Source organism: Schistocerca gregaria, chromosome 1 (genome assembly GCF_023897955.1).
Source record: "Schistocerca gregaria isolate iqSchGreg1 chromosome 1, iqSchGreg1.2, whole genome shotgun sequence".
In the NCBI taxonomy this organism is placed as follows: domain Eukaryota; kingdom Metazoa; phylum Arthropoda; class Insecta; order Orthoptera; family Acrididae; genus Schistocerca; species Schistocerca gregaria.
Window position 1 is genome coordinate 740213139 of NC_064920.1, and position 13852 is coordinate 740226990.

General features: G+C 40.8%; 1 protein-coding gene across 2 annotated transcripts in view; it reads right to left on the minus strand.

The window, feature by feature from the left end:
* Positions 1-292: 292 nt before the first annotated feature.
* Positions 293-13852, minus strand: part of LOC126267307 (2-aminoadipate transaminase) — a 66269-nt gene continuing 52709 nt past the window's right edge. For both annotated transcript variants that reach the window (XM_049972407.1, XM_049972396.1), the window contains one exon: positions 293-784. In XM_049972407.1, coding sequence (XP_049828364.1) covers positions 470-784 — 315 coding nt within the window. In that variant the 3' untranslated portion in view covers positions 293-469. The remainder of the gene's footprint in view (positions 785-13852) is intronic.

The following is a 13852-nucleotide window of genomic DNA, read 5'->3' on the forward strand; positions in this document are numbered from 1 at the left end:
TGTTCTGTGGTGTTCCCATAAAGCTTAAAATTATTTCCAAATTGCTACCTATGTTCACTGAACCTGTCTATGCAAAGCTGTAATAGTATTATAGGGGTAACCATATCATAGTGGAAAAATGTAATGTGGGGTAAATTCATTTTTACTTGACAAGAAGCAAAATCTGCTATTCTCATTTATTATTTTATTTCCATGTACCTTGCATATACTTTTCATTCAGTGAGAGACCTCATGAAGTTCTAAGTGAATAGTTTTGTAGGATTCAAAGGATAAGGTAAATAAAACACACATATTAGTAGCTTTCTTTATTCTATATATGATACCCTTTACATTGCACTGTCCATGCTGTTGTATATTTTATATGTAAACACACTTAAAATTTCCACTCACAACATTCCCAATAAGTCTTACCAGATTTTACTAAGTGCTTGACAAAATTGTTAGTCAACATAATGTTTTTTGTAATATGCTAAACAACTATAGAATTGATTTTAAAGTATTCTGTAAGAGCTTGACAAAGTCTGTATCCAGCTGCACTTAATCTTTCTTTGTCATGAAAAGAAATTGCAAGCCTTATACAGTTTCTGAATTTTCCTACAGGTGAAAATATGTTCCCAGGTAAAGCAGAAACTTTGTAATATTCTTTACACCATGGAAGAAAATCATTTGCGTCTACAGTTTCTGGCAAAATAATCCACACAAAATAGCCTCCATCTGGTCTCCTTGCACTGCAACCATCTGGAAGATTTTTGGACAACACCTCGCACAATGAAAACATGCGATCCTGTAAAATAATTCCACCATTTATTAATACAGCTTTGAAATTTGTGCATCCTCGCAAAATAAACTTAATAGAGTATTTAAAATATTGTAGTATAAAAGTGACTCAACATACATATGGGTGCACCATGCAATAGGATTTTACATCTTCCTCATTGGAAATGCTACTCTTAATTCAACTAGCGTTAGTAAAAAGGGGAAGACATAATATGGAATGTGGAAGCAAATATTCAAAATCCCTTGTAAACGAAATGAGAAAAACTATATTGGTTTGCGTACTGCTCATCATCAAATTTTTAAACTATAAAATAAATGTACCACTTTTCTGGCTTTGTAATTATCTTCAGAGTAATTGCTTACTCTAAAAAAGAAAGATCACAATGACTGAATATACAGACAAAACTAAATTCCACGAACCAATTTTCTGTCCCGTTTTTCCATCAACAAATATGATGAGTCTGTTGCACTTTATTAAGTACAATCAAATCATTACTTTCATTTCTTTCATACTACAACTCATTACACCACTAAGACCCATATTTTTTCTAATTAACATGACAACCAATAACCGTATTAATACATCACAATAAATTTAATTGATTATAATATAAATCAGCAGCAGTTGAATGCAACTGGTGTTATAAAGCACTGTGTGACATGTAATACTATTACAATCACAATTTCACTAGCAAGTATGTAATGATAAAAAGCAGTAAGAAGAAATGTAACATGTATGCAGTAAGGAAAAGCAATGAAAACACATGACTGCAGGTGCCACTAAAATTCAAAAGTTAAATATCTTCATCCTTTGTGATGTAAGTCTCGCGCCTTAGAGCATTTGTATTTTCCTATTTTAGTCCTCCCATGTATTTTCCTCATTATAGTGCGTTTGAAACTTGTTGCAACTTTTGAAGTTTGGCTCACTGGAGGAGACATGATGCTGTTGATCAGGTAACACCAATGGTAATCCAGCTTTCCCTAGTGTGCCGCTGGCATTTCAGTTGGTAGAACATCCCTGCTGCCAAGCAGTGGGTAAATAATATCACATGGTGTCACACATTAAATGCATCTAAGTCTGTCACACTCATTGTGAAGTGGTATTCTTTTGGAATTTAAGTGTTCTGCAGTTTTTCAGATATTGTGAACCACTTTTTTGTGTTAGCTGTACATTATTTAACAACAAAACTACAGCATACCTGAACACAAGATTTGCAATAAATAGCTTGTCTAAGAACACATTCACCGGCTGTGAGGATATAGTGTATAGGAGGTGGAATTCTGGTCTGTGGACAAGACTGCAAATGTGTGTACTCTGTGTGTAGTTATTGAACTTTGTTGTGGTCTGACTTTGTATGTTACAAGAGTGGTGGACAGAATAGCTGCTATGCTTAACGTTCACTGACCTATGTTTCTGAATATTAGGAAAGAGACATGAATGCTGAATGACACCAGCACATTCTTTATCTGAAACTCCGGGCAAGAAAAGAAGTTATGAAAGACAGGTAACCAAGATGAACGCATTCCAGCACGATGCAATGCACAGATATGTAGATGCTTATTATCAGCAAATGTAGTATCCAAACTTTAAATAAACTTATTTTAGCCTCAAAGAAGTGGAGCTGTTCCAATGAGAGTAGGTTGTCACTTTGAAATTGTCTCCATGAGCTTGGTTTCTGGCATGAAAAGTTTTTATCTCTGACATTTATCACCAAGAGAACTGACACAGTAGCCTGGGGAGGCTGATATCTGTGGGCTGTGAAGAGCATTTCGTTTGATGACATTGCGTGGCTGGAGAAGTTGTGTGTTAATGTGTGTCACACATTGACAATGGGGTGGACTGCACAGCACAAGGAATGATGAAAGCACTGTTGGGAATGGGTGGTAGGATAATCATCCGTCATTCTGCCTGTACTTGAGGCTTCATTCCCAAATCTTTATTGCTGTTTCAGTCCAGGAAATGAGGCGAATATCATGAGGAAATGAATGCCAAAGTTTTTATGGAGTGGTTTTCTAAAGTTCTGCTGCAAAAAATTCCTCTAAATTCGACAACAGTAATAGACAATGTGCCATACCACTCTGTTATGATAGATAAAGCTCTGACAATGCAGTTGAAGACAGTGGATATTTTGCTCTGGTCATAAAGAAATGTTCCATTGGATAAATTTAAACCTGGCACGAATAAGGTGGGGATAATGGAACTCGTAGCGCTGTAAAAGCAAAAAACTCCATATTTCTGGTTTGACGAACTGGCTATACACTAAAGGACATCAGGCTTACTCCATAAGCTCATTTAATTCTGCTTGAGAATGTACAGACCCAGGTGAAACATAATGTGGCAAAAAACCACAAGTAGTTTACACTCAGTGAGGATGAACTGCTGACAAAAGAAGCCATTGCAAATGTTAGCCACAGGACTGGTCTTGAGCTGTCGGCCATACCAAGAAGGTAGATGAGGAGACATGGATTCATGAAGGACTGTTGGACAAACAGATTGAAGAGAATGTCATTTCAGTCAGCAGAAGAACCAGTTCCAGGCCTGAGAAAGAGGACAGTGATGATTCTTTCTTTGGGGATGCTCCACTTACACTGTACATGTACATATCAAAGATTCATTGATCTAACTGCTCCGTTCAGTATTACCATTTATTTACTGCCAAAGAATGTTTGTGTGGTGGCCAGCTAACAACCATGAACTAAAGTGGGTGTGGCATTATTGCCACCTATTTGTGCACTTGGCACATGCCGGCAGCTTCCCTCCACTCACTCTGTACCAAACTGTCAAAAGTCACAACTTATTTTAAATTCACTCACATAAATTTTAATAAAATTGTAATTACATTATGTAATTTATGTACTTACGTGTTTGCAGTCAGTTTTAATTTTGAGTTCTAAAAGTGTCTGTGGGGGTATGTTTTTACTCCCTCACTTATGGGGCAATTATATTTCCACGTTTAAGTTATTATGGTATGCAATACACATTTCTATAAGAGCGGATTCACATGCAAGTTTCAGATAGGTTGCTTTCATTAGAATTTTAAAAATACTGCCTTTGTTACTTGGATTTTTCTGTATTTTTTCAAACTGTTATACTAAGTATTCTTTCTCCTATTGTACTTATATTGCAACTTTACCCATGCAATTTTGTTTAGTTTGGAAACTCTTGCTAGAGGTGCACAGGGAAGTAAAGTGGCCAGTCTTGTGGTGGCTTTCTATCACGCTGGCAGTGCGTTGGGCACATTCTGAGTATGTTGCAATTTGTTATTTGTTTGACAATGGGCTTCATGATACAAATTTGATTAGGAATTAGAGCACATTATTATGTCTTAAAGTTTAAATATGAAAAAGGTTGGTCAACAACCGAACCCTGTTACGTAACTGCTTCTTTATACTGTGATCAAGACGATTTTGGATTTCATGTCTCTGTATTAGCTTGCAAATGAAATGCAGCCTCAGGCAAATGTAGATGTTTGTAATCTTCTGAAAATTGGACAGATATTTTCTAAAGAAGACATTAAAATAACCTTTAATAAAAGCTCTGGGCATCACTGTCACATGTCCTAAAATTAACATTTCCAATACTTCCCTATTAGCACAAACAGTTGCAGCTACAAGTGAACAGTTACTTGAACATGCAAATATGACAGTTGTATAAAATTAAATATTTGCTTAAGACAGATGCTTCACACATAGCGCCAACATTTCGTAATGTCTCGGCCAAGTATCAACTTAATCTTGTCATACAAGATATTCAATTGTGTGTGGCTAAAAGTTTTGAAACTATTTACAATCTGTACACACAGCACAGTAGGATGAAATAGAAATAAGTTCTGCGATAGGGTAATCAACTTCACTCAAATCTCATTGACTAACACTGTTAAGTGAAAAGTTTTAGTATAACGTGTATCTCAGTTCTGGAGGGTATAATGTACCGGTAATTTCAAATACTATGACAAGTACTATATTGGTCGAACAGGACGCCCATCTGAGAGCTGTTTTAGGGAGCACATGTGTTGGCAGAAGAAACCAGTGTTTGTGAGGCACATGTCTATGGGAATGCACTCTGTTTAGGACACCAGGCATAAAATGGAAATTTTGCACATTGCACTGAAAGGGAGGTTGCTCAATTAAAAAAAATAATAATAATAATAAAATAAAAACCGACTGTACCCGAGTGAAAAATAGGAGTTCAGAGTTTTTATTTTAATATCTTTGATGATTTGTTCTGGTCAATGAATATTTTTGTCTTCCATTCACTTAGATAAACCATAGCTATGCTTTATTGATGTCTAGCAACTCTTGTCAACTGATGATAAGTATAGAAGGATATTTATCTATGCTCATTGAGTCCTTACTTGTAATTTACAACTAAGAAAGTGTTTTGGTAGCCCCTCAATTTAGCATTGCGTCTATAGATGTAGATGAGCCATAACATTATGAGCAATTCCCACCATAAGATTGAATTCCAGGTGATGGTGTTACAGGCACATAATACAGTAAGGAAATGGGGATCATTCTGGCAAAGATAGGGGTGGCAAATGGGGAAATGCACTGACATTAGCAGCTCTGACAAAAGGTAGATTATTACGGCCCCATACAAGAAATGTGCAACTTGGAAATAGCAGACCTCATTGACTGCTTCCATGCTACTTGCGTGCATCTATGAAAAATGGATGAAGTATGGTGAAACCACAAACAGGCGACAAGGTTTTAAATATCCACATCTCATCACAGAATGTGGAGGACAAAGGTATGCAGGCTTTGCAAAGCAGAACAGGTGGAGATACTGGCGGATCTGACAAGGTGCAACCGTGGAGCAGGTGTAAGTATTTTGGATCACACCGTTCAACAATTATGATTGAAAATGCAGCTTTGCACCAGATGGCTCCTGCATGTTCTCACGATAACCTAACAACATTGTCAATTGTGACTGTAGTGAGCATGTGATCATCAAGGTTGGGACAGTTGATAAATTGAAATGTGTCACCTGTTTGCATAAACCTTACTTCTAGTTACACCAGGTCGACGGTCATGTCTGGGTATACTGTTGTTTGAAACATGCACTACATCATGGATGCCAGTTGATGGGGGACAGTATTATGCTAGGGGGACATTCACTTGGGCTTCCATGGGATGTGTGGTAGTAATCAAATGTGCAACAACAGCTGTGGATTACATGAATATTACAAGCTGTACAACTTTGCTTCCACTGTTTGCCGATAGGTGCCGACAACGGTAAGTACCGGTTGAAAGAAACAGATCGCAGATGTCAGGCAGTTAGCTTGGACCTCTGTCAACATAACCTCATTCAACATTAGTTGATTTGTGTCTGCATCATTGATTGAAAATGTCAGTTTACGAGCATAATTCACATCATGTTACTGTTTTGTTTCAGTATGAAGAAAACAGTGGCCATGTCTCTTCAGATGCTCTCAGGTACATATGGTAAGGGCGCTATTAGTGAAAGAATGTGTTGTGAGTGATTTCAACACTTCAAGAATGGTGATTTTAACGTCATAGACCAGCATAATGGTGGAAGAGAGAATTGCAGACATTGCTGGATGAAGACTCGCGTCAAAGTCAAGAAGAATGGGCATGATTAGTGGAAGTGACACAATAAGCCATTTCAAAATGTCTCAAGGCCTTTTTTTTTTTTTGTCATCAGTCTACTGACTGGTTTGATGCGGCCCGCCACGAATTCCTTTCCTGTGCTAACCTCTTCATCTCAGAGTAGCACTTGCAACCTACGTCCTCAATTATTTGCTCGACGTATTCCAATCTCTGTCTTCCTCTACAATTTTTCCCCTCTACAGCTCCCTCTAGTACCATGGAAGTCATTCCCTCATGTCTTAGTAGATGTCCTATCATCCTGCCCCTTCTCCTTATCAGTGTTTTCCACATATTCCTTTCATCTCCGATTCTGCGTAGAACATCCTCATTCCTTATCTTATCAGTCCACCTAATTTTCAACATTCGCCTATAGCACCACATCTCAAATGCTTCTATTCTCTTCTGTTCCGGGTTTCCCACAGTCCATGTTTCACTACCATACAATGCTGTACTACAGATGTACATCCTCAGAAACTTCTTCCTCAAATTAAGGCCGGTGTTTCACTACCATACAATGCTGTACTCCAGACGTACATCCTCAGAAACTTCTTCCTCAAATTAAGGCCGGTATTTGATATTAGTAGACTTCTCTTGGCCAGAAATGCCTTTTTTGCCATAGCGAGTCTGCTTTTGATGTCCTCCTTGCTCCTTCCGTCATTGGTTATTTTACTGCCTAGGTAGCAGAATTCCTTAACTTCATTGACTTCGTGACCATAAATCCTGATGTTAAGTTTCTCGCTGTTCTCATTTCTACTACTTCTCATTACCTTCGTCTTTCTCCGATTTACTCTCAAACCATACTGTGTACTCATTAGACTTTTCATTCCATTCAGCAGATCATTTAATTCTTCTTCACTTTCACTCAGGATAGCAATGTCATCAGCGAATCATATCATTAATATCCTTTCACCTTGTATTTTAATTCCTCTCCTGAACCTTTCTTTTATTTCCATCTTTGCATCCTCGATGTACAGATTGAAGAGTAGGGGCGAAAGGCTACAGCCTTGTCTTAAACCCTTCTTAATACGAGCACTTCGTTCTTGATCATCCACTCTTATTATTCCCTCTTGGCTGTTTTACATATTGTATATGACCTGTTGCTCCCTATAGCTTACCCCTACTTTTTTCAGAATCTCGAACAGCTTGCACCAATTTATATTGTCGAATGCTTTTTCCAGGTCGACAAACCCTATGAATGTGTCTTGATTTTTCTTGAGCCTTGCTTCCATTATTAGCCGTAACGTCAGAGTTGCCTTACTTTTCCTAAAGCCAAACTGATCATCACCTAGCGCATTCTCAATTTTCTTTTCCATTCTTCTGTATATTATTCTTGTAAGCATCTTCGATGCATGAGCTGTTAAGCTGATAGTGCTATAATTTTCGCACTTGTCAGCTCTTGCCGTTTTCGGAACTGTGTGGATGATGCTTTTCCGAAAGTCAGATGGTGTGCCGCCAGACTCATATTTTCTACACACCAACGTGAATAGTCGTTTTGTTGCCACTTCCCCCAATAATTTTAGAAATTCTGATGGAATGTTATCTATCCCTTCTGCCTTATTTGACCGTACGTCCTCCAAAGCTCTTTTAAATTCCGATTCTAATACTGGATCCCCTATCTCTTCTAAATCGACTCCTGTTTCTTCTTCTATCACATCAGACAAATCTTCACCCTCATAGAGGCTTTCAATGTATTCTTTCCACCTATCTGCTCTCTCCTCTGCATTTAACAGTGGAATCCCCGTTGCACTCTTAATGTTACCACCATTGCTTTTAATGTCACCAAAGATTGTATTGACTTTCCTGTATGCTAGAGTCTGTCCTTCCAACAATCATATCTTTTTCGATGTCTTCACATTTTTCCTGCAGCCATTTCGTCTTAGCTTCCCTGCACTTCCTATTTATTTCATTCCTCAGCGGCTAGTATTTCTGTAGTCCTGATTTTCCCAGAACATGTTTGTACTTCCTCCTTTCATCAATCAACTGAAGTATTTCTTCTGTTACCCCTGGTTTCTTCGCAGCTACCTTCTCTGTACCTATGTTTTCCTTCCCAACTTCTGTGATGACCCTTTTTAGAGACGTCAATTCCTCTTCAACTGTAATGCCTACTGCACTATTCCTTATTGCTGTATCTACAGTGTTAGAGAACTTCAAACATATCTCGTCATTCCTTAGTACTTCCGTATCCCACTTCTTTGCGTATTGATTCTTCCTGACTAATGTCTTGAACTTCAGCCTACTCTTCATCACTACTACACTCCTGGAAATGGAAAAAAGAACACATTGACACCGGTGTGTCAGACCCACCATACTAGCTCCGGACACTGCGAGAGGGCTGTACAAGCAATGATCACATGCACGGCACAGCGGACACACCAGGAACCGCGTTGTTGGCCGTCGAATGGCGCTACCTGCGCAGCATTTGTGCACCGCTGCCGTCAATGTCAGCCAGTTTGCCGTGGCATACGGAGCTCCATCGCAGTCGTTAACACTGGTAGCATGCCGCGACAGCGTCAACGTGAACCGTATGTGCAGTTGACGGACTTTGAGCGAGGGCGTATAGTGGGCATGCAGGAGGCCGGGTGGACGTACCGCCAAATTGCTCAACACGTGGGGCGTGAGGTCTCCACAGTACATCGATGTTGTCGCCAGTGGTCGGCAGAAGGTGCACGTGCCCGTCGACCTGGGACCGGACCACAGCGACCCACGGATGCACGCCAAGACCGTAGGATCCTATGCAGTGCCGTAGGGGACCGCACCGCCACTTCCCAGCAAATTAGGGACACTGTTGCTCCTGGGGTATCGGCGAGGACCATTCGCAACCGTCTCCATGAAGCTGGGCTACGGTCCCGCACACCGTTAGGCCGTCTTCCGCTCACGCCCCAACATCGTGCAGCCCGCCTCCAGTGGTGTCGCGACAGGCGTGAATGGAGGGACGAATGGAGACGTCTCGTCTTCAGCGATGAGAGTCGCTTCTGCCTTGGTGCCAATGATGGTCGTATGCGTGTTTGGCGCCGTGCAGGTGAGCACCACAATCAGGACTGCATACGACCGAGGCACACAGGGCTAACACCCGGCATCATGGTGTGGGGAGCGATCTCCTACACTGGCCGTACACCTCTGGTGATCGTCGAGGGGACACTGAATAGTGCACGGTACATTCAAACCGTCATCGAACCCATCGGTCTACCATTCCTAGAGCGGCAAGGGAACTTGCTGTTCCAACAGGACAATGCACGTCCGCATGTATCCTGTGCCACCCAACGTGCTCTAGAAGGTGTAAGTCAACTACCCTGGCCAGCAAGATCTCCGGATCTGTCCCCCATTGAGCATGTTTGGGACTGGATGAAGCGTTGTCTCACGCGGTCTCCACGTCCAGCACGAACGCTGGTCCAACTGAGGCGCCAGGTGGAAATGGCATGCAAGCCGTTCCACAGGACTACATCCACTACATCCAGCATCTCTACGATCGTCTCCATGGGAGAATAGCAGCCTGCATTGCTGCGAAAGGTGGATATACACTGTACTAGTGCCGACATTGTGCATGCTCTGTTGCCTGTGTCTATGTGTGCCTGTGGTTCTGTCAGTGTGATCATGTGATGTATCTGACCCCAGGAATGTGTCAATAAAGTTTCCCCTTCCTGGGACAATGAATTCACGGTGTTCTTATTTCAATTTCCAGGAGTGTATATTGTGATCTGAGTCTAAATCTGCTCCTGGGTACGCCTTACAATCCAGTATCTGATTTTGGAATCTCTGTCTGACCATGATGTAATCTAACTGAAATCTTCCCGTATCTCCTGGCCTTTTCCACGTATACCTCCTCCTCTTGTGATTCTTGAACAGGGTATTCGCTATTACTAGCTGAAACTTGTTACAGAACTCAATTAGTCTTTTTCCTCTTTCATTCCTTGTCCCAAGCCCATATTCTCCTGTAACATTTTCTTCTACTCCTTCACCTACAACTGCATTCCAGTCGCCCATGACTATTAGATTTTCGTTCCCCTTTACATACTGCATTACCCTTTCAATATCCTCATACACTTTCTCTATCTGTTCATCTTCAGCTTGCGACGTCGGCATGTATACCTTAACTATCGTTGTCGGTGTTGGTCTGCTGTCAATTCTGATTAGAACAACCCGGTCACTGAACCGTTCACAGTAACACACCCTCTGCCCTACCTTCCTATTCATAACGAATCCTACATCTGTTATACCATTTTCTGCTGGTGTTGATATTACCCGATACTCATCTGACCAGAAATCCTTGTCTTCCTTCCACTTCACTTCACTGACCCCTACTATATCTAGATTGAGCTTTTGCATTTTCCTTTTCAGATTTTCTAGTTTCCCTACCACGTTCAAGCTTCTGACATTCCACACCCCGACTCGTAGAACATTACCCTTTCGTTGATAATTCAATCTTTTTCTCATGGTAATCTCCCCCTTGGCAGTCCCCTCCCGGAGATCTGAATGGGGGACTATTCCGGAATCTTTTGCCCATGGAGAGATCATCATGACACTTCTACAATTACAGGCCACATGTACTGTGGATACACGTTACGTGTCTTTAATGCAGTGGTTTCCATTGCCTTCTGCATCCTCATGTCGTTGATCATTGCTATGGGCATGATTCCGAAAGAAGGAACTTGGATCCCGAGTGAGCTGAAACCAAGAGACATTGAACGGCGTTTGTTTTTTTGTGAAAATATGCTTCAGAGGCAAAAATGGAAGGGATTTCTGCATCGTATTGTGACGAGGGATGAAAAATGAGTTCATTACAATAATCCTAAATGCAAAAAATCATGGGGATATCCCGGCCATGCTTCCACATCGACAGACAAACCGAATATTCATAGCTCCAAGATCATGCTCTGCATTAGATGGGTCCAGCTCGGCATCATGTACTATGAGGTGTGAAAACCAAGTGAAACAATCATAGGTGCTCGTTATCGACCACAATTAATGTGTTTGAGCAGAGCATTAGAAGACAAATGGCCACAATACAGTGAGAGGCACGATAAAGTGATTTTGCAGCACAAGAATGCTCGATCCCATGTTGCAAAAGAGGTCAAATGTACTTGGAAACGTTAAAATGGGAAGTCCTACCCCACCCACCGTATTCTCCAGACACTGCTCCCTCTGACTATTACCTGTTTAGATCAATGGCACATGGCCTGGCTGACGAACACTTCCAATCTCATGAAGAAGTCACAAATTGGATTGATTCATGGACCCCTTCAAAAGATGAACAATTTTTTTGATGCGGGATTTGTACACAGCCCGAAAGATGGAAGAAAGTAGTGGCCAGCAATGGAAAATACTTTGTATGATACATGTATAACCAATCTGTTTCATTAAAGCCCCAAATGTTGGAGAAAAAATGGCAGAAACAAAGTTGTTTGTATTTTGAACCACTTGTATGTGTCCCTTCATGCTTTATGTCTTCCCCAACTGCAATGGCATCTTCCAACAGATTTTTGTGCTATAGTGCTACAGTGGTTTAAGTAGTACGATTGTGATTTCTTGTTGATGTCTTTGCCATTAAATTCACCTAATATGAACCAGACAGAACAAATCTGTATCTATTATTTACTGGGTCTCATGAACAAATAAAGTGAGTTGGGTCTCACACGATCGCTGTTTCCAGAATCGATGTTAATTCCTACAGAGTAGATTCTGGGTTTCCAAAAACGACATGATACTCGAGCAAAAAACATGTTTTAAAATTCTACAACAAATCGACGTCAAGGATATAGGTCTATAGTTTTGCGCTTCTGCTCAACAACCCTTCTTAAAGACTGGGACTACCTCTTTTCCAATCATTTGGAACCTTACGTTCCTCTAGAGACTTGCGGTACATGGCTGTTAGAAGGGGGGCAAGTTCTTTCGCATACTCTGTGTAGAATCGAATTGGTATTCTGTCAGGTCCAGTGGACTTTCCTCTGTTGAGTGATTTCAGTTGCTTTTCTATTCCTTGGACACTTATTTCGATGTCAGCCATTTTTTCGTTTGTGCGAGGATTTAGAGAAGGAACTGCAGTGCGGTCTTCCTCTGTGAAACAGCTTTGGAAAAAGGTGTTTAGTATTTCAGCTTTACGCGTGTCATCCTCTGTTTCAATGCCATCATCATCCCGGAGTGTCTGGGTATGATGTTTCGAGCCACTTACTGATTTAACGTAAGACCAGAACTTCCTAGGATTTTCTGTCAAGTCGGTACATAGAATTTTACTTTCGAATTCACTGAATGATTCACGCATAGCCCTCCTTAAGCTAACTTTGACATCGTTTAGGTTCTGTTTGTCTGAGAGGTTTTGGCTGCGTTTAAACTTGGAGTGAAGCTCTCCTTGGTTCCGCAGTAGTTTCCTAACTTTGTTCTTTAACCACGGTGGGTTTTTCCCGCCCCTCACAGTTTTACTCGGCATGTACCTCTCTAAAACACATTTTACAATTGCCTTAAACTTTTTCGATAAACACTCAACATTGTCAGTGTCGGAACATAAATTTTCGTTTTGATCTGTTAGGTAGTCTGAAATCTGCCTTCTATTACTCTTGCTAAACAGATAAACCTTCCTGTCCTGTTCCACTCACAAATAAAGCGAGGGAAAAATTACTCTCTATATGCATCTGTACAAGCCTCAATTTCTCACATCTTATCTTTGTGGTCCTTATGTGAAATGTATGTTGGAGGCAGTAGAATTGTTCTGCAGTCAGCTTCAAATGTCAGTTCTCTAAATTTTCTCAACAATGTCCCTGGAATAAAACATTACCTTCCCTCTGGGGATTCTCTTTTGAGTTCCCAAAGCATCTCTGTAATACTTGCATGTCGATCGAACCTACCAATAACAAATCCAGTAGCCCACCTCTGAACTGCCTCAATGTCTTTCATTAACCTGACCTGGTGTATACTTTAGCTGTATTCAAAAATGGGTCACACTAGTGTTCTATATGTGGTCTCCTTCACAAATGAATCACACTTTCCTAAAATTTTCCCAATAAACTGAACTCTACCATTCGCCTTGCCTACTACAACCCTTACATGCTTATTCCATTTCATATACCTTTGTGACATTACGCTTAGTTATTTAATCAACATGAGTGTGTCAAGCAGCACATTACTAATACCGTGTTTGAACTTCATTATATCAAGAATATCAGCAGTCCTATCACACCTCCCTGAGCTCTCCTGACAATACCCTTGTACCTGACAAACACTCACAATTGAGGACAACATAATGGGTTCTATTACTTGAGTTTTTGAACCACTCATAAATATGGGAACCTATACTGTATGCTCATATCTTTGTTAACAGTCTGCTGTGGGGCACTATGTCACACACTTGTCAGAAATCTATACAGAATCTGCCTGTTGCCCTTCACCCATAACCGAGCGAGGTGGCGCAGTGGTTAGCACACTAGACTCGCATTCGGGAGGACGATGGTTCAATCCCGTCTCCGGCCATCCTGAT